A 21364-nucleotide genomic window follows, 5' to 3' on the forward strand; every position below is an offset into this window, starting at 1 on the left:
TGACACAAGACAATAACAACACACACACACGTAAACTAAAATAATAACACTCAGACATTTATGGGATTGAAAAATTAATGGACAACAACATAAAACATGGCTTTCTAAGATGTCTTAATGCTGAAAGTGCTTGTGGGGTTCACTAAACTCACAGAGAGTTTGTATGAGGAACAAGAGGAACAGCCGGCGCAGGAGAAAGGTGGTCTCACTCGTATATATCACATATACAGGTGAGACACTCACCTTTCTCATGGAACAGTGTGATGCCACAATGGCCGTCACAAAGTCACCTGTACAATATTTTTTGTTACTCTTTTTTTGTTTCCCTTTTTTCTTTTGGAATGCATCCAGTAGGGTGAGTGACTGTGCCACTTGTGCATATAGTGAATCTAAATTGCGGCAAAAGAGGCGGCATGTCTTTTATGTAAACAGAAAAAAAAGGTGATGAATAAATAAACAAAGCTCAAAAAATAATACCAGGGTACAAATAACTCAAAAATGTTAACACAAAGGTTGTAATGTTTGCATTTTCTTCACTTCGGTACGTATATCAAAGTGCATCGATATGACTAATGCTGCCTGGCCTTGCTGCAAAGCAATGGCCTCTCCCCAACAGTCTGTCTCAGCAGGTCCCTAACGGTTTGGAACAAGGAGTCCTGATGGGTCTGCTGTCTGTCCTGCTCTACTGTAAACTGAGGTGTCAAGGGCACAGTGGCTCTGGAGCAAGGTAGTTACAGTTGTCAAAGTTGACTGAATAGTGTGGTCAGCTTAAAACCACTCCTGATTTGTAATGTGCCATCTTCCTATGGATGTCCTGATGTTACGGAAGCAAAAAACAAGACAGAGGGCGGATATTGAATACTTAAATTGAGATAGGGCGCTATCTAAGCTAAGTTATATGAACCTAGCCCTATGATGATGCTAGCTGATGCATACTAGTTGATATAGATATTTACTCTTAGCAGATGATTAACGTCCTTCAAAGGACAGACAAGAGCCAACAGCATTTGACTTTGAGGAGCCTATATGTTGCGGGGTGAGACTACGCTACACTGGACTGGGCTGTGGGGAGCCTGGGCTTGGAGTGTAGTGGTGGTGGTGGTGGGGGAGGAGTGGGAGGAGTTAGTTGCTCTGTGGGAGTGGCTTAGGGTAGGGGTACAGACTTTGGGGGGGTGGGGTGGGGTGAGGGTTGGGGAGGGGAGGGGCGGGTCCTTAGATTATACGTTACCTGCAGGGGAGTGGGAGGCCTGGGAGGGGGAGCTGGCTGTGTGCTGCGGCGGCTCGGGTAAGTCCAGCCGAAGCTCAGCCCGCTGTGTGCTGTCGGAGGGCCTGCTGCCGCGGTACTGCTCAGCGTGCCTGAGGTCCAGGTGGCAGGGCCTCTCCTGCGGAGGCGGGTCCTGCCCGTCCCTGCTGCCCTCCCCCTGAGCAGGCTCCTGGACCTCGGTCAGGAACACCACCCCTTTGGCCTCAGTGTCTTGGCTGGCCGGGTCGGTGTGGTTGTTGGCGGGGGCCTCAAAGACGTCGCCTGCGCCCCCCTCCTCGGAGCCCAGCTCCTCGCACTCGTCCACGGAGAGCAGCACGGAGCGGCGGAAGCCTGTGGTGCCAGCGGCCGCGGCGGCGGAGGAAGGAGCCATCTGGAACTGGTTCTCCTGCTCAGCAGCGTCCTCAAAGGCCAGGTTGATGATGCCCTGGAACTGGGGCGAGGGCTCGGCCTGAGCAGGCCCCACTCCTCCCGCTCCTCCTCCTCCCCCCCGCACCACCTCCACCTCAGATGTCTCCTCCTCAGACTCCTCCTCCTCTTCCTCTTCTTCCTCCTCCTCGGATGAGAAGAGCTGATGGTCTGGCACGCTCTTCATCTCCCCGAGGTCAATCGTGGGCACATCCTCTTGCTCTTGCGTGGGGGTGTCGTCGCCACCGCCGGCCAACCACGAGCGAGGCCTTCCAGCGGCCCCGGCGCCTCCTCCTCCTCCTCCTCCTCCTCCTCCTCCTCCTCCTCCTCCTCTCCTCCTGGCGGCGGCCGCCACCTCCTCCTCGCTGGTGGTGTCGGGCTCGCGGCCCCTGAGCCGCACCTCCACGCGGAGCGGGCCCCCTGCCGGCGCCGTGGGGCCCTCGCACGTCTTCAGCTCCTCGGGCGTGCTGGTGTCGCTGCTGCTGCGCCCCAGGAAGTCCGGGCAGCGCATGGTGCCGCAGCGCCAGGCGCCCTCGCCGCGGCCCTGCGAGCAGTCGTCGTCCTGCGAGCCGCCGGCGTCGTAGTCCTCCGAGCGCGGCTTCATGTCGTCCGACGAGGTGCTGGCCGCGCTGGCCGACTCCGACTCGGGGCTGGCCTGGAGCTGGGGCCGGCGCGGGCCACCGCCGCCACCGCTCCACGACTCCTCCTGCGGCGTGCTGCCCAGGCTGGCCAGGCTGCTGGGGGTGTCGGCGGGGGGAGGAGCGGGAGCGTCCGAGGAGTCCGTGGAGCGCTGCTGAGGAGGAGCAGCTTTCTGGTGTGCTGATTGGCTACCGGACTGGTCAGCGGCGCTGGCCGGTTGGGCAGGAATGTTGGAGGCGACCGCAGAAGGGAGCGTCTGCTGATCGGCAGCCGTCTGGTGCTCCGGACTGGCCTCTGTTGTGCTGACAGACCCTGCTGCTGATGTGCTGATTTGTGAGAGCACTGGAGTTTTTCCAGAACCTTCTCCCTGCTCCTCCGTCGCACCTGGCTTGGCTGCCGCCGTGACGCTGGACTGAGACGCAGCCGCTTTGGTCTCGGAGTTCTTGGAGCTGCTGGTCTCCTTGGCTGTGGCTGCGCTCCTCTTGGCCGTGACGGCGCCTTTAGCCTGCCCGGCTGCTTTCGGCACCTCGGCGGAGCCCTTGGCCTTTGGCGTGGCTTTGCTGCTGGAGGCGGAGGAGGTCTTGGAGGAGGAGGCGGCGGGGGCTTTGGCGGCTCTGCTGGCGGCTGTGGCCGGGGCAGGCTTGGCCACGCGGCGCTTGACGGCGTCCTTCTCCTCCTCTTTCTTGGGGGAGGCCGGCTTCCTGGCGCTGGGCGCCGAGCTTGGTCTCGCCACTGCAGAGAAAAGTGGGATACAAAAGTGACTGAGAGACAGTAAGAGTTGCAACACGGAAAATGTTTCTGAATATCCAATCCAATAAAATAACACGGTCTGTAGTGTTATTGAAGAAGAATCGAGGGTGTAAAACAAAAAACACACACAATGCAAGAATGTCAAAGGTTAATGTGAGTAAAATGTTAGTAAAAGCTGTGGACATTTGCTTGGTTACAATTTTCCACAACAAAGATAGAAGGTGAAAGCCTCATATGCGATGACTCATAGCGAGAGTGAAAAACGCTTCTGAGTAAAACCAGCAAGTCAGACGGGAAGCAGCAGCGGTTATTAAGTGCTACAAAGTCATAAAACAGTGCGTCAAGCAGACATGAAAGGAAAGGAAAGGAAAAGACCAAAATAAAATGGAGGTGGAAGGAGGCAATGGTAATGGACAGACTGACCGTGGTTGTCAGTGGAGCCGGAGGCGGCTGAGGTCCGGCCCTTGCTCTCCGTCCGGCCTGCAGAGGGGGCTGTGGTGGGCCTGCTGGCTGCTCCGCTCTTGGCTCTGCTGGCCTCCCTCCCAGTGGCACTGTTGCTAGGGCTGAGTCACACAAACATAGAGCGCCGTTGGCATGGGGGCACCTTTAAGAACCGCTCAGAACCTTCAGAACGGACCCTCCGCAATAGTTAAATGTCAACCATGAGTGAATCATCCTGAAAAGACTTCTATGTGTACCTGATATTCTATATTTATTCACACTCAAATAAGCAATATACCACAATGACCTTACCATAGGTAGACTTTTACACAGTTATGATGGATATAATCTGCACTAATGGGAAAAAAAGGTGTATGTAACTGTGTAGTTGTTATTCTCGTACTGATGTTATACAACTAAGTGCAATAGCGACTGCACACCAGAGGGTGGAGCTAGTGTTCCTGATGCAGTCCTACGCTGCTGCTTATAAGCCACTCGCTAACCTGCTTGTCTTGTCCGCCTCGGCTTTCAGGCTGGTTTTGCTCAGCGTGGTTTTGGACATGACCTTGGCTTGTGTTTTGGGCCTGAGACCTGCAACGAAAGAGCAGATAGAGAGAATTACAAGCAGAACCAGACGGCGCAAGATCCCTGGGTAATATGAGGCCCATCTCGGCTAGACATTAATTAATTAGACTGAGGACAAAGCACAGAGGACACTCGTCAGTTCCTCTAATTAGTAGAGATTCACTCTAGCCAGGAGGATGTGTGTTCGTGTGGAGATTTGATTAAACATGAGGGGGAAAACAGATTTTTTAGGTTAAAGACTGCTTACAGAGCCAACTGACTTTAGAAAAACGAGGCTTTGAAAAGACAGATCGAGGAATTTCATAATTTCGTGTGTGTGTGGGTGGGTGACTACTACAAGTGGGTGCAGACTGGGCAGATTGGACTGGTGATGTATGGTCTGTGATCTGCATATCAAACATGCTAACTTGCACAGTTGAGGGGTGAGGAGACATTAGTCATCTCACACACACACATACACACACACACACACACACACACACACACTGATTGCTCAGTTCCACTTATTAAAGTGTAAACGGTCTTGCTCAAAACACCACTAATTAACATAATTTTGCTCTCAATCAAAAGTTTGAAGTTGTTAACTACCGTAAATAGACCCCAGATTGTTTTTTACTCCGGAGTTACACTTTAATATTTAGTCCACATCCAAATGCAAAGAGGGCCGTATGCCACACACTTCCTTTGCTACTGGTCATCAAGATCTCCCACAGAAACACACACACACACACACAAAGAGCTAGTTGTTGATGCTAGAGCAGATATCTCAACAGGCAGACACTTCCCGACATGGCCTTGCCCTTTGTGTACTGAAAGGTTATGACCGCAGGAAATGCCAATTGCGAAACAGGGAAGATCTGTCAATTACTCATGCTAATGAATATAGCACACTGGTACCATGCAGGAGTAGTTCACAGCAAGGAGGACAATTAGCAGAGAGAGGAAAGGAGAAGCGAGGAAAGGAAAGGAGAGAGGAGGAGAGAAGAAGAGGGGGGAGGAGAGAAAAGGAGAGAAGAGGAAAGAGGAGGTGAGGAGATGAGAGGAAAGGAAAGGGAGGGTGTAACGCATGGCGCGCTCTCAGGATCAATCTCTTGGCAGAGCGGTGACAGAAACCCTGTTAGCCAGAGGATCCTGTTGTCATCCTAAACCATATTACCCTCTCCTGCACTTACTATTCAATTGAGACACTGACTAACACCATAAAACACACACACACACACACACACGCGCACACACACACACGCGCGCACACACACACACACACACACACACACACACACACAGGCAAGAGAAGTGGTTAGTCATAGTGTGACGTGTGAGAGCGTGTACGTGTGTGTCGGTGTGTGTGTGTGTGTGTGTTCAACAGCTAAGTGTTGACCTTCAACGCCTGTGGCTCTGGGTGATATATGTGTGTGTGTGTGTGTGTGTCTTGTGTGGCTGCATGTTTGTGTGTGCCCCTATTCTGTCACGTCCGAGTCAGTCCCTTCCACCCAGAGACTATCAGATGGGGAGATTAGAGAGAGATGGACAGATGAGAGCACCAGGAAATGCAAATGCAAATGGAGGATAGAGAGAGGACTGAGCAGAGACAAAGAGAAGGAGAGAGAGGGAGAGAGAGAAGAGAAGAGTAAATGAACTGAAAGAGGCAAACAGAGCGAAAAAAAAGCAGGCAGCGCCTTAATATTCTTGTGAAGCAATGAAGCAGAGCGCTCTAGTGAACTGAATCTCATTCCCTCCCACCTCATAGATCTGTGACAGAGAGCCGCTGAAACACTCATAAACACACACACACACACACACACACACACACACACACACACACACACACACACACACACACACACACACACACACACACACACACACACACACACACACACACACACACACACACACACACACACACACACACACACACACACACACACACACAGAGCTCAAAGCTATGTGGGTTTGAGTATAACTGAAACACACTGTAATTTATACTATTCAGACAGTCACAAATATAATATACTGTAATCCAAAACATTTGGGAACATATAAATTACTGAAATATCCAGACAGTAAAAATGTATGATACTATGTTTCACACACACCCACACACACACTCCTTCTGTAGATAACAGCACAATGAAGCCCCTATACAGACACAAACACACACACACACACACCTTTTGTAGATAACAGCACAATGAGACCCCTATACAGACACACTCCACCCAGGTCTTGTGATATCCCAGTCACATCCAAACAGGGGCAGAGAGCACAACATAACCAAGCCCACCATTCAAAACAAACAACCGCACTCATGACATGACACACAAGAGACACACAAAAACATCTTTACTGAACCTGCATGGCCTCCCCTCCCAGCCTCCTGAGGTCCAGTGAACCAGCTAATCTGCTAAACGCTCACTCACGTAGCTCCACAACAACCTGCAAATCTGTCTGTGAGCAAAAGCTATTTTTAGCAGCTGTTGTCTCCTCTGCCAGAGTGAGCGAGACCAAGACAGAGAGAGAGAGAGAGAGAGAGAGAGAGAGAGAGAGAGAGAGAGGCCAGCAGCCAGGGAGGTGAGGAGGAGATGGGGCTGTTGGACCGAGGTGTGCTGTTCACTTTTTACTGCCTGAAGATGTCTGCCTTTTGTCTGCCCCCTCACCAGCCTGCCTTGTGATCTTCATGCTATGTGTTTGTGTGTGTGTGTGTGTGTGTTTTTGTTTGTGTGTGTGTGTGTGTGCGCGTGCGTGTGTGTGGGGTCTGGTGGGGTGGGGTGATATTCAGTTTACGTAATAATGTGTTCTGCTGTTGATGATATCGGCATTTTTAAGAATAAGAGTTTCACAGTTGTTAAAAGCTGATTGTGTAAGAGGTCTGTGTCTGTGTGTGTGTGTGTGTGTGTGTGTGTGTGTGTGTGTCTGGATCATGGACAGCCTGCGCGTGTGGGTAGAGGGAGTGGTGCAGTGTGGTGCTGGAGGAGGTGTCAGGGTGGGGTGATTCTGCGGGCTCTGACCTGCTGCCGACTGGCTGCCGTTGTGGCGGAGGCTCCCAGAGCTGTTGTCCGGGGAGGCGCTGCCCGACGTGGAGGGTGTCGGCTGGGCCTCGGTGCCCGAGGGAGACTCCTTGCTGGCGGCGCTCGGCTTGGAGGACTTGGCCGTCCTGTTGGGACCCGCTGTGGCGCCCGGCGTGGACGCCGCTGCTTTGGACCTGGCGCCTGCGCTGGTGGTGGCGAGCTTCTTGTCCTGAGCGTCCCTCGAGGCCCCTGCTCGTGCCGTGGGTGACCCCTTGGGCCCGTTGGCAGTGGCGCCGCCCTCCGCCCTCCGTGCTGCTGCTGCTGCCGTGCCGTTGACGACTGGTTTGCTGGCGGTGGCGGCCGAGGAGGTGGCCTTGGCTTTGGCGGTGGCGCTCCGGTCGGCGGGGGCCCGGGCCTTGTCGCTCTTGGCCCGCAGGGAGTCCCCGTTGCTGGCCCGGCCAGCCGCAGAGCCCCTGCCTGCCGGGGAGGTGTGGGCGGGGGTGCCCAGGCCGTCCGACTTCATGCCGCTGCTGCTCCGGGCAGCCGGTGACGAGGGGGAGGAAGAGGAGGGTCGCTGAGGGGGTCTGGAGGCCCGGAGGGGCCGGTGTGGGGGGGGGCTCTCAGACGGCGACTCAGGACCTGAGGCGCATTTCACACGCCTTTGCTGTGGGAGAGAGAGATAGAGAGAGAGAGAGAGGGAGAGAGAGTGAAGAGTAAGACTTTAAACGGCTGAAGAGATTCTGCTCGTAGCCGATGCCATCTGCTCGCCGTGTAATCAAAACAACCTGTTGCATGACTGTTGCAAGAAAAGAGCTCCAACACGCCACATTATCACATCAACCCTGACTGTGAGCCACCATTTAGCAAGCGCAGAACTTTTTCCCTACTTTATGTCCCACTTCACAATTCCAGAATGCTTAGTTGGCATGGCAAGGCACGGTCTCGACTAGCTAGGCCAGAGAGTCTGGCAATGGTCACCCCTGTGAGTGGACTCGTACGCCAGGCCGGCCCGACTCTGACGTAGGTGACCTTTATGAGCGGAGCCACAGAGGAGCTCTTGTTGTCTGACCAGATAATGTGCTCAACCACCGGCCCATAATTACAGTCCTTCCATATCACTGCTCCCCGTCTCTGCCTCTCAATGGGACCTCCCCGTGCAGAGTTAATCAATGGCCGAGTTAGGAGAGGGCTTTTGTATTTATCGCTGTGAACGGAGAGAGCGGGAGAGAGAGAGAGAGAGACAGAGAGAGAGAGAGAGAGAGAGAGAGAGGGGGAGAGAGAGAGAGAGCAATGGAGAGAGGGCTTTCTCTCGTTGGGAGGAATTACAGCCCGTCAGCCAGGCTTGGTCCGGCTCAGCCATGCAGAGCGAGAGCCTTGGAGAGAGAGGGGAGGGGAGGGGAGGAGGAGGAGGAGGAGGAGGAGGAGAGCATCACCCTTTACATCAAACGACTTCCTGTCAGCAGCCATCAGGTTGGCGTCTTCTCCTCCTCTCTTTCATTCTCCTTTTCTCTCTCTCCCTCTCTCTTCCTCACTTGTTCTTTTTTCTATTTGGTAATGAGCACGATGAGGCGATTTCCATTGCCAATAAGCACCTAATGTCAGCTTCAATGACTTCAACTCCTACTTATTAAACACACACACACACTCGTACTGGAGTGTTTTCCGCTAGAGTCCCACACTTTAAAAAACCGAGCCCTTCACAGCTAGCTTAACACTCGGGGGTCCACTCAGACCCATGCGAGGCACAGACTGTTCTCTCTCTCTCTCTCTCTCTCTCCTCCTCCTTCTCTCGGAGTGGAGTGCTCGTTTAGAGATTTGCCGTGGAGACGCTGCTCTTAAGTCCGGGCACGAGCATTCCTGCCGCTGAGCTGCCGGCGGACCGGGAGAGTGCAGCGAGGTGTGTGACAGGACGTTAAGACGGAGACTGCTGAACAGCTGCCCAATACAATACGGCCCCATGGCCTTTTTTACTCACACTACACACCCAGTGTATTCATTGCACTTGCTCGCTTCATTCATTCAAGGATACGGCAGCTGCAATGGAGGAGCAGCTCCAGTGTTTATTAAGCAGTAGGATGTGGTTTCATTAAATGAGATGACACACAAAGGAGGGGAAATGAAGACGTACCTGAGAGCTGGTGAGAACAGGCTTTTTGCTGAGTCTCTTGCCGTCTCCCTTATCTAGCGCAGCTGTGGCACAGCAAAGGGAGGAAGAAAGAGAGAGAGAGAGAGAGAGAGAGAGAGAGAGAGAGAGCGAGAGAGAGAGAGAGAGAGAGAAATAGAGAGAGAAAGAGAGAGAGAGATTGGGAGGGAAGAGAAGCTGTCAGTTAAATCATGACAAATTAGCTTAATTACACCGGTTTGAAATAGACCACAGTGGCACTGTCATATCAAAGACGGTACAAGAACAGCGCTGTGGCTCAGTAGAGATTACTGTTTACGTCTCACACAACACCATTCCATCGTCTATAAATCCCCCATTACACCAGCCAGGCGTCTCGGAGTGCCACCAGTTCCCATCACCATCCCATCACTCGGCTCTCATTTCCTAGAAGCAAGCCCATCAGAGGTCCATCAACACCACATCAGAGTGATGGCAAACCTGGATCAGGCTACTGCCAATCTTCCAGCATCCTTTCATCCAATCAGCTCACTATTATTGCTGCTGCTGTGGTCTTTTAAAAATGTCCTGTTAGGCTAGGTGCTCTTTTCGGTATCTGTCAGTCTCAAATATCAAATGCCGTGCCAAGGCCTGAGCTGGTCTGTGTTTACACTCAATGGCTCAGTATAAGCGGGTAAGTACACTGAAGGCAAAAGCCTCTTCTCTCACAGCTCTACAATATTCACTCTGAGAAAACAGAGAGGTGGGAAGAGAGACAGAAAAGAGGAGAGAGAGAGGAGGGAGAGAGAGAGAGAGAGAAAGACTGAGTAGGAGAAAGGAATCAGCATAATGTGGCCATGTTCCCATTATCTCTTCCCCCTGCTACCTAAATCTGTCACTAAAAGCTGGCTGAAAGGGACTGCTATCAAAGAACATCTGACTCCCTGGAGACGCAAGCCGCATCAAGACCAGAGCTGTGGATGTTTTCATGATTGTGTGTGTGTGTGTGTGTGTGTGTGTGTGTGTGTGTGTCTGACATGCTGACGTGTTTGCATATCTTTGTGAGCATGTCTCTGTGTGCAAGGGTGTGTGTGTATGTAATGATATATGTTCCCTAGCGTACATATGTGTGTGTGTGTGTGTGTGTGCGCACATGTGTGTTGGCTTGGATGAGAGAGAGTTCTTTAGAGCAGGAATGTCAGAGGGATGTAGCGCGTCAGACAGATGCATAATTCATGCCATTTGAGCACACATGCACTGACTGAGAGGGAGAGAGAGAGAGACCAAGGGGCACAGAGAGGAGAGGGGGAAACAGAGCAGGGCATTATTCATCTCTCATTATGAGCAGATCAGATCCATGCTGCCGGACCACGGCTAGCCCTTCTCTCCCTCTCCACTCTCCTCTCTTCTCCTCTTTCCCCTCTTCTCTCTCTCTCTCTCTCTCTCTCCTCCCCCGCCTGCCTGAAGAATGCACAAACGTGCTGAGCCCAGCGCCATTGGCACGCTAACGTTCAACAAGCTCCCGTAACGAGGCTGTTGACACTCTTGCAGACAGGAAACTGAGGGAGAGAGAGAGAGAGAGAGAGAGAGAGAGAGAGATGGAGGGGGAGAGTAAAGAGATGGGACAGACTTAAAACAAAGGCAGATGATATGCACAAACAGGAGAAAGAGAGAGAGAAACAGAGAGAAAGAGACCCATCTGGTCTAACAATAGCATGACGGACAGTGAGAAGGCTTTACAGCTGTCCCCGTCAGGTCGTTAGCCAGTGTCTGCTTGGCGGGGCTCTGGCTCCCAACATCAACAACACCACACACACACACACACACACACACACACACACAACATGCATGCAAGCACGCACGCACACACACACACACACACACACACACACTGCAGTCACTCTGAGCTGCAGCCAGGGAGTGTACCTGTGTGTGTGTGTGTGTGAAAACACGAGAGAAAGGACTGACCTGCTTGAATCCGCTCGCGGTGGCGTGCCGGCAGGCTCTCCCATCCCTTGGTGTGGCGCACGGCGAAGTACGACTGGAGCAGGAAGGTCCAGAGCTTTGAGCGCAGAGCCCGCACCTCTCGCCTGAATGGCTGCCAGAGTCACAGTCAGAGCCACGGAAAGAGAGAGGGAGAGGGAGAGAGAGAGAGAGAGAGCAGGAGATGGAGAGAAGGAGGGAGGGAGGGAGGGAGAAAGAGAGAGAGAGGGGAAAGGAGTAAGGAGGGAGGGAGCGGGCGGTGCAAGAAGAGGGAGGGGAGGGAAAAAACACTGGAGCGAATCAGCAGCTGCTTAAAGAGACCCCGTCGCCATGGTAACCAATCGCCATGGCTCCCTCCTCCTTCTCCTTCTTTCTCTCGGTCGCTCACACAAACACACAAACACTCCACCCCTTTTCACGCAGGAGCCCCAATCCCACTCAACATCCAGCAAGCTAAACTGATGATGTCACCGGCCGGGACCCCAGCTCCCACCTCCTCAAAAATAATGAAATGAAAATACACATAGAAACATACACACACACACAAACAAATACACTCAAATAAAAGCCAAGTCCAGCACAGCTAGGCTCTCTGGGAGTGTGGGTGGACAGATTAGAGCAGGCCACACCCTCGCCATGTGGCCCTCCTCCTCCTCCTCCTCCTCCTCCTCCTCTCCCTAATCCAGCCCGCCTCTCTCTCCATCTCTCTTGGGACGTGCCCCAATGCTGGCGTGCAATCTCTGCCCCTTACACTCAATAAGCTCAGCCAGCCATGTCACCCTACCTTGTTGTTGTTCACTTTTTTGCCGAGCTTGTTGGCTCTGGTTTACAATACTGTTACATTAGTGGTTACATTGTTTGAGGACATTCTGATCTGATATTAACTGTACAGATTAAATCAAGAGTGATAAAAAGCTAAAGGAAAAACAAGATACAGGTTGAAGTTGGATATACTGTATGTTTGTGTTTATTTAACGTATGTTACCAAATGAATCTATACCTAAATGGGAGTCTGTACTGTATGTGTATGTGTATGCATATGTGTATGTGCATGTGCATCTGTATGTGTGTGTGTGTGTGTGTGGTAGATTGGTAGACAAAGAGACAGCTAGATGAACAGAGACACAGAGCTAAAGGAGAGAGACAATGGGAAACGTATAGTGTGTGAGCTGTGTGGCTCCCACTCAGTGTCACTCCTTTATAATCCAGCATGCCAAAGGACACAGACATTATAGGAGGGCTTAAATCCTGGGATCAGAGGAGGTCCTTAGTCACCAAGGCAGCACGTGTCTCTCTCTCTCTCTCTCTCTCTCTACACACACACACACACACGTATACTGTACAGTATGTACATACACTGACTCACCCCACTGACTGCACGAGACTCACCTCTGAACCAAACGGCAAGTGGTCAGTTACATGAACATGGACAGACAGCATTGTGGCATGTAGATGCAAGTGACAGATTAAATGTCCTTATCAAACCCAGACCACTAAGAAATCTTCACTTCTCCTTGCTCACTAAGACAGTTATATAACTGAACAATACTGAAATATGGTTACACATTATGAACATTTCAATTTTCTGAAGATCACAATTTGTTTGAGCTGAGGAATTGAATGACTTGATTAGAGACTTCGAGCATTAAAGGGACACTTCACCGATTAACATTAAGCTTTGTATCTTTAGAAAGCCAGTCATGTTTTTGAATGGCAGTGCATCATTCCCTCAGTTTGCCTTGAGATGGGAGAAATACCGATTTCAATGTTGGACTTCCTGCTTTCAATGTAATCATCATTTTACATCATTGAAAGCAGAAAGTCCTATTCATGGGTTTCATTGAAATCCGTATTTCTCCCATCTCAAGGCAAACTGAGGGAATGATGCACGACCATTCAAAAACATGACTGGTTTTCTAAAGATACAAATACAAAGCTTAATGCTAATCGGTGAAGTGTCCCTTTAACGAAGGAGATTGTTGACTAGCAAAAACAGTCCCAGACTTCCCTGAGCACTGCCAAGCCAAGAAAGGGCCATCGTCAACTCACACAAAGCACAAAGGCCTTCGTCATTTGGAATCAGGGTCAGAACAGATCTGACACTCTCCAATGGTCAGTGACACAGTTTTGAAGTTGCCGTTTGAAGTTGCTAACCCCAGTTAGCTTTCTCTCGCTCTCCCTCCCTCCCTCCCTCCCTCTCCCTCTGGTGACCCAATGCCTATCTACTCCAAAGTGCTTTAGTCTCTTTGATGTCTACAGCCTTACTGCAGTATTCTTGTTTCAGCAGTGCCTTCACAGACGTGGTGCAGTGCTGTTTTCAAGGGGCTGAAATGTACACCCTTTTCTTCAGGCTATTCGAATCACCCAAGTCAGCATCACCACTGCAGTAGGTGTATATATACTGTCCTGACTCTTTTCCAAGTGACAGAGAGCATCTCCAACACCTTTAGTTCCTTTAGGACATTTTTTTTTTCATTTTTTATACATGTGTGTATTTACGTTAAACATAAACATGGAAATCAGTCAGGATGACGCATGTAAATCATAAAATATGAATAAATTACAATTCAGTTGAATTAGCCAACGCATATTCATTTTACGAACATGACCGTGATGTGAATATTAATGTGAAAGCAAGTGATTTGGATTGCTTGGATATACTGTATATGGAGGGCTTTTGCCATGTCATCTTTTGCCAATAAGGCTGAAACTGGAAGGCAAACACACACACACACACACAGACACACAGACACACACAGACACACACAGACACACACACACAGACACACCTCCACTTCCTCATGATCCTCGGGGTGGTCGGGGCCAGAGGCGGAGGCGCAGGCGGCCAGTAGTGTGTCCGTGTCCGTGTCCTCGGGGCCGGACGTGTAGGCGTCGCCACACAGCTGCTGCACGGCCACAAACAGCTCGCAGCAGTTCTCCACGACAACCGCCTCCCGCACCGCCCCACACAGCTTACGCAGCAGAGCTGGGTCCTGGGTGAACGTCTCTCTCTACAACACCAACACACACACACACACACGCACACACACACACACACACACACACACACACACACACACACACACACACACACACACACACACACACACACACACACACACACACACACACACACACACACACACACACACACACACACACACACACACACACACACACACACACACACACACACACACACACACGCACACACACACACACACACACACACACACACACACACACACACACACAGATTAGATTAGAAGTCTTTATTGTCCACTACTGTGGAAATTCATCTTTGGCCCCACAACATACACGTATAGCACACACAGGCAAGACTACACAACAAGTACAACATAAAGCAAACACAGACAGAGACTACACATCAGGTACAGCATAAGGCAGACATACACAGAGACTACACAGCAAGTACAACATAGAGCAAACACAGACAAAGACTCAACAGCAGGCACACACCATCCGCAAACGCACGCGCACACACACACACACACACACACACACACGCACACACACACACACACACAAAGACATTCACATGAGGATGATTATGTTTTCGCCAGTGATTGCTTTTTAATTTCATTTGCTATGCATACGATTTTGTTCAGATATCCTGTGAACACCTTATCTGTTCAATTAAAGCAGAGATATGTCATGTGCTGTCACACTCAATGAGAATAACATTGTGATGGTCCAAAAGACGACCACTGCTTCTGGTTCTGTGGCCCAAACTAAACAAAGTGTAGGTTTAGTTGCGTTGTGGGGAAGTGTTCTCTGAGATTTTGCAACATGTAAACTAGATGGGATCTTCACATTGAGCTACATACCCACAACAAAGATCAGTGACTGACATGGATCACGAACCAAAGTCATTCTAACACTGTTTTTTTTTTTTAATACAAGCGTAAAAATATGCACATCCGCAGTTGAGCTCCTTCAAATAGATAGGACATCAAAGCACGGCTTTGCTGCAGACAATTTTTGTCATCAAATGAGAGAAGATTCTCACCTTCCTTGTGGCAATGCCACAATAAAAGCACAATGCACTCTTGTCAATCTTTCCACACAGTAGAAATATTCACTAGTTATTCTTTGAACTGCATCTTTTTGCAAGCGCTACTATGGTGGGATGGCATGACCTTCCGCTTGACTGACATCAGCACACACACGGCTACAGGACATTAAGAGCAGCTACAGATGGACGTGTTTCCATTTTTGAACACAGGGAGAAAAGGCCTGACCAACCCCAAACCCCCATCCCCCGAGTCAGGCACCTACTGCTCTATCGGAGTCTAACCCACAGAGGGTTAACCTATGACTGTGTGAAGATGGAGCATTTGCTGGCCAAATGGGATGGCTAAAAGCCACTGACTGGAGCACGAGTGCATCTCGCTCTCTCTCTCTCATTCCTCTATTTCTCTCTCTCCATCTCTCTCTATTTCTCATTTCTCTATTACTCTCTCGCTCTCTCCATTTCTCTCCCTCTCTCTCTTTCTCAATCTCTCTCTCTCTCTCTCTCTTTCTCTCTCTATCTCTCTCTATCTCTCTCTAGGTTGACGGGCAGAGGGCTGAATGTGATGAAACACCCCGAGACCTCTCGCTGCCTCTCAGGGACACACATCCCCACGTGCGCGTCAGAGCCTATTTGCTGGGCAGACGTGAGACATGTCAGCAGAGCCTTGTGCCAGAGGACGGTGCATATTCTCAGTCCCAGTGACAGCACTGCTCAGCTCAATCCCACCAGCTCAAGGTCTTCAACATATGCATGCAATGGACAGATGTCTTCAACATATGCATGCAATGCTAGCTGTTTAATGTGTGGAGAAATTCTGCGCCAGCATGCAGATCTGCATGTGTGTGCGTACTGACATGTGTGTGTGTGTGCATGCTTTGGAGTTTCAAGTGCCATGAGGAGCACTGCTATTGAAGTGGATGTAGAAAGCCACAAATAACCTTTGTATGTCTTTACCAGTATAGCATAACATTCCCCTGCACACCTATTCATGTTCTTGTGTAAGCAATAGAGCATGAGAGGTTGTGTTGGGTGTTATGCTGAATATTAGCACTGCTAAGAAACATGCTTCTAATGTGTAGGGTTGGGTATCGTAAAACAGCTGTGTTGATTCCAATTTTGATTCCAATTCTGCTGATCAATTCTGGTTCCTATTGATTCCTCATCTAAATTCCAAAATGTAAAAACTGTTTTTCATTTTTCAATCCATTTCTTTGATTTTGGTTCCGCTTATGGATTCCTGAACGCGACGACCAGTCCCACTTTGGGCTCTTTCTTATTGATTCTACTCAATTGTAATATTTCGGGTTCCCAACCCTAGCTATCAGATCATCATTTTCCCAGAATTGACTGTTGTACAATTCAATACATTTCAGAGTCATCAATAGACATCACCAAATATACGGTTTCTCCACATGACCAGCGCTGAAACAGTGATTGTGTTACACATAGCACTGGGGAGTACATAGGATACTGTGTGCCTACATGCGTTTGTATGCAGTGGTTTCAGCCTTTGAGAGTGGTCTGCTAACTAGCATCTGGCAAAGCCAGCCTTAGGCTACAGCGCTCCCCTCTACTGCTCGGCTTGGACTCTCTGACTGACAGTGATTGCTTTGGGCAGGGAGTGTGTGGCTTGTTAGCTGGTAGCGGTCGTGTTGAAGAGAACAGCACATTTGGGGGTTTTATCACTGCAGATGCTCCATAAAACTATACATAAACCAAGGGTACCCTCCTGACGTGCGACTGTTACTGGACATTTACATTTGCGTTTCTGTTCATGTGTGTGTTGTGTGCACACGTGTTTATCAGTTATTGCACACGTGTCAGTGAAGTGTAATTCTTACTGCCTGGGTTAGAGAGTGTGTATAGAAATGTGCTTGTGTAGAGAGGTGCAGTCACCATCATTCACTATATTTTCAGCTGATCGTTGCATTCTGTCTGCCAGTAAGAATGGATGCCTGCTGCCTCACATATGCTCACCTACGTGTATGAGAGCATATGTGTGTGTGTGTGTGTGTGTGTGTGTGCGCGCTCATCTATTATACATTTCAGTCTCCCTGAATAACAACACGGTAGGATACTGGCTCTAATAGGGTCATACATTTTCATTTACATTGATCCGTTTAGGTGTATACTGTATACATGTGTATATGTGCCTGCATTGTGTGTGAGTATGTACTGTATGTATGCGTGCCTCTTACCCTGCGGAAGGTGTGGAAGGCCTGTGTACGTGTGACCTGCGGCAGGTAAGTGACGATCAGATGCAGGCTTTGCTCTTGAAGCTCATTGGTAAGACTCAGCACCTGCCTCGCCCACTTCACCTCTGGCAAACAGCCAATCAACTGCTCGCTCCCGCAGAGCACCGTCACTGCAGTCTGCACGGTCTGGATATTCACACACACACACACACACACACACACACACACACACACACACACACACACACACACACACACACACACACACACACACACACACACACACACACACACACACACACACACACACACACGGCACACACACACACACACACGGCACACACACACTTACATTGTTTGTAAGATGACCTTGGAAGAATAATGAAAACTGCATATTTCTTTTAATTTTCCATCACATACAGTATGCACCCAAGCACTGAACAGCTTTTCTCTTTCTTTCCCCCATTTCTCTATCCCCTACTCATCATCCATCACTCATGCACTCCTCCATCTCTCCCCCTCTTTGTCCTCTCTCAGTTCTGAATGCCAATCACATATTTATTCCACACAATCAACACTGACGCTACCTAAAGTAATTCTGCCTGAACAACCACTTCTGTAGAAAACACATTCATGCTTGGATTACGCCCGTGATTGAGTTATTTTCACGAGGGCCACTCCAGCATGAATAAATACCCTTGTCTGCATCATGTCCATGGCTGTGCCGTTGTCAGGAGGGCAGTAAGTAATATTAGCCAGTGGCGGCCAGTGTGTTAGTGGAGGATGATGTCAGCCCTTCCATCCTGTGTGAGGGATAAAGGCTGCTCTTACACATGTCCGCTTATAATCCCCTCTGCTGCACTGCTGTTCTACATCAGAGCTGGCAATCAAACCAGCAGCAAAAATCCGCCTCTCTACAAGGGCTTTGGGCTTGTCGTCTCAGTGGCTCATTCTTTCCCTATCGCACAATAACAATAGGGATAAATACGCGCATAAACAAACTATTTTTCACTCAGACTTCATCCAATTATTTGCGCAACATATTGTGGGAATGGAAGTTAATAGCATGTCAGGCTGTCTTGTTTTCATCTTGTGCCACTCCAATGTGCGTGCCCCTGTCTGTACTATATGATTTTGTTACTTTAATGACAGAACAAATTCTCTCTTTCTTTCTCTCTCTCTCTCTCACACACACACACACACACACACACACTCCTGCAGGAGATGGCCAGTGGGTGATTCAGAGGTCAGCATCTGGCCTGTAGTTCAGCCCATTTCCTCTCCAGCCGGAGCAGAGCACCCACACTCAATTACAGCAGCTTATTAGGGCTCTGTGTATTTGTGTGTGTGTGTGTGTGTGTGTGTGTGTGTGTGTGTGTGTGTGTGTGTGTGTCTGTGTGTGTGTCTGTGTGTGTGTCTGTGTGTGTGTCTGTGTGTGTGTCTGTGTGTGTGTCTGTGTGTGTGTCTGTGTGTGTGTCTGTGTGTGTGTCTGTGTGTACATGCGTGTGTATGTGTGTTTGAGCGAGAGAGGGACAGAGAGAGGGCAAGAAAAAGAGAAAGAGAGAGTCTGTCTGTGCGTGAAGGTGTGTACTGTGTGTGTGTGTGTGTGTGTGTGTGTGTGTGTGTGTGTGTGTGTGTGTGTGTGTAGCAGGGCTGCAGCTCCCCTCACACGTGTGTTGGCGCCTAGGAGAGCGTGTTGACGTGGGCAGACTGCATGTCATCATCTGAGACTTCCTCTGAGAGTGGGTGGGGAACGGGGAACGGGGAACAGGGAACAGGGACGGGCCGTGGAAAACTGGGCTGCGCGGTGGCAGGGGAGAAAGGACTGACTGGGGAGAACGCTACAGTATGAGCACGCCAACTTAAGGGGCATTCACATACGTCGCTACTCGCACATCGCTCCTCGCTTCGGTTAACTGTCAATCATCTCTATTCTACATTCTGATTTGGTACTCGCTTCACTCGCTTCACTCGCATCGCTGGAAGTTAAAATTATTTTAACTTCGTACCCGCCCACATCGCATCGCTCGTCCTCGCATCGCCTGTCCTGGCCACATTCAGCTAGAACACATTCACTTTACATTGACAGTTCTCGCTCAGAGATGGGCGAGTAGCGACGTATGTGAATGCAGCTTTACACTGCACAGCGAGGAAGAATGTGCATGCAGTGTGTGTGACGACCGGTGTGTAATTCACATGTTTGTAAATGCAGCAGAAAGACCTGACGCATCTGCATCACAAAGAGAAATGGGTATGTATGGGACTCAGTGTGTATATGTGTGTGTGTGTGTGTGTGTGGGTGTGGGTGTGGGTGTGCGTGGGTTACATACCATGGATCGTACCACAGCATTAAGGCAGTCTCTTTGGAGGTCTGGCGGCAGCAGGGCAAAGCTCCTTTCACACCAGCACTTGACAAAATGTTCTGCCTGCCACCTAGAGCATGAGCATGAGCACGTGCACACACACACACACACACACACACACACACACACACACACACACACACACACACACACACACACACACACACACACACACACACACACACACACACACACACACACACACACACACACACACACACACACACACACACACACACACACACACACACACACACACACACACAGAGAGAAAGGGAAATAGTTGTGTGAGCTGGTGTGAGTTGTGGGGCGGTGGTGGTGGAGCAGAGGTGGCCGTTATCTGTCTCCAGCAGAGCAGGCTCGGACAGCGCAGCACATTAAAGGCTCATCAGCGCGGGGCCGGCCAGGCCTGGCTCTGCTCTCCGCTCCGCTCTGGACCGCTGCCCCTGCTGCTCCCCGTCAATGAGACTCCACGTCCTCACTGCACACAGTGGTGCCAGCGCGCGCACGCACACACACACACACGCACACAGTATATACGCACACATACACAGGCATATGCCCACACACATAAACGCTCATTAACACAAACACACAAATTGACACCCAGTGACAAATCATTTTGTTTAGCCAATTGCCTTGGCATGCAGTAGTTTTCCCCACGTTCTCTCATTTCGATTCACTTGCGTCTAGCCAGAATGGGGACAACCTTCGACTGAAACAGAGAAGATGAATAATTAATAATTCATGCATGGTTCCAACCCCATACAGTACTCAGAAAAATACACTACTCTTTTCAGGTCTGTACAGTGCTCCATGTATGTAGAACATGCTACAAAAATAAAAACAGCCTGTGCTATGGATGTTTTACTATCTTAGCACCGTAAATCTCTAAACAATATTTTAGAATGTCTCCTGCAAATGAGATGTTTGCAACTAACTACATTCCGATGCTAGAGACTTTGTGGATTATGCTACAGTGCAACATTATCAAACACTGAAGAGCCAGTGCAGTGAGTAAAACATGCTTTTTCCCCTTTAAACCTATTTTTGGCTTCCAAATGTCTAATCTAACCATAAACCAACCATAAACTATAAAATAGAGCTGCATGTCTTTCAGAATCCTCAACCCGGAGTGTAAATATCCCTTAAATCCTCCTCTGAGTCTTGCACATGGATGGGTCAGTAGTAACTCTCTGACTCCTGGCCTGTTCTTGTGACAGAGAGCCAGAGGGGAGGAGAGCTCCAGTAATCTGCAGATAAGAGTGGTCCAGATAAACAGTAGGATTGAGAAGCGGAGGAGGAGGAGAGCTATGGGGTGACGTCCAAATGTTAACTACGGGAGACAGCAGCTGGGAGATGAAGAGAAAAACGTATATAGAGTAGAGCTGTAGCCCGGGAACAAAAATAAATAAATAAATGACTCCAACCCTCATACTTCTCACTGAGCCTGATTCATTGTCGTCACCACACACACCACCGCCCACAAACGCTGGCAGGGAGACAGTCACACACACACACACACACACACACACACACACACACACACACACTCTCTCTCTCTCTCTCTCTTTCTCACACACACACACATACA

General features: G+C 49.9%; 1 protein-coding gene across 1 annotated transcript in view; it reads right to left on the bottom strand.

The window, feature by feature from the left end:
- btbd8 (BTB domain containing 8) overlaps window positions 1–21364 on the bottom strand; it is a 41667-nt gene that overhangs the window by 2558 nt on the left and 17745 nt on the right. Inside the window, exons 10-19 of the mRNA XM_062556456.1 lie at window positions 19738–19840; window positions 17411–17593; window positions 13966–14187; window positions 11162–11291; window positions 9221–9282; window positions 7093–7756; window positions 4003–4090; window positions 3482–3621; window positions 1998–3040; window positions 1229–1967 (exon numbers count right to left, since the gene is read on the bottom strand). Coding sequence (XP_062412440.1) covers window positions 1229–1967; window positions 1998–3040; window positions 3482–3621; window positions 4003–4090; window positions 7093–7756; window positions 9221–9282; window positions 11162–11291; window positions 13966–14187; window positions 17411–17593; window positions 19738–19840 — 3374 coding nt within the window. The remainder of the gene's footprint in view (window positions 1–1228; window positions 1968–1997; window positions 3041–3481; window positions 3622–4002; window positions 4091–7092; window positions 7757–9220; window positions 9283–11161; window positions 11292–13965; window positions 14188–17410; window positions 17594–19737; window positions 19841–21364) is intronic.

This window comes from Sardina pilchardus, chromosome 15 (genome assembly GCF_963854185.1).
Source record: "Sardina pilchardus chromosome 15, fSarPil1.1, whole genome shotgun sequence".
Lineage (NCBI taxonomy): Eukaryota > Metazoa > Chordata > Actinopteri > Clupeiformes > Clupeidae > Sardina > Sardina pilchardus.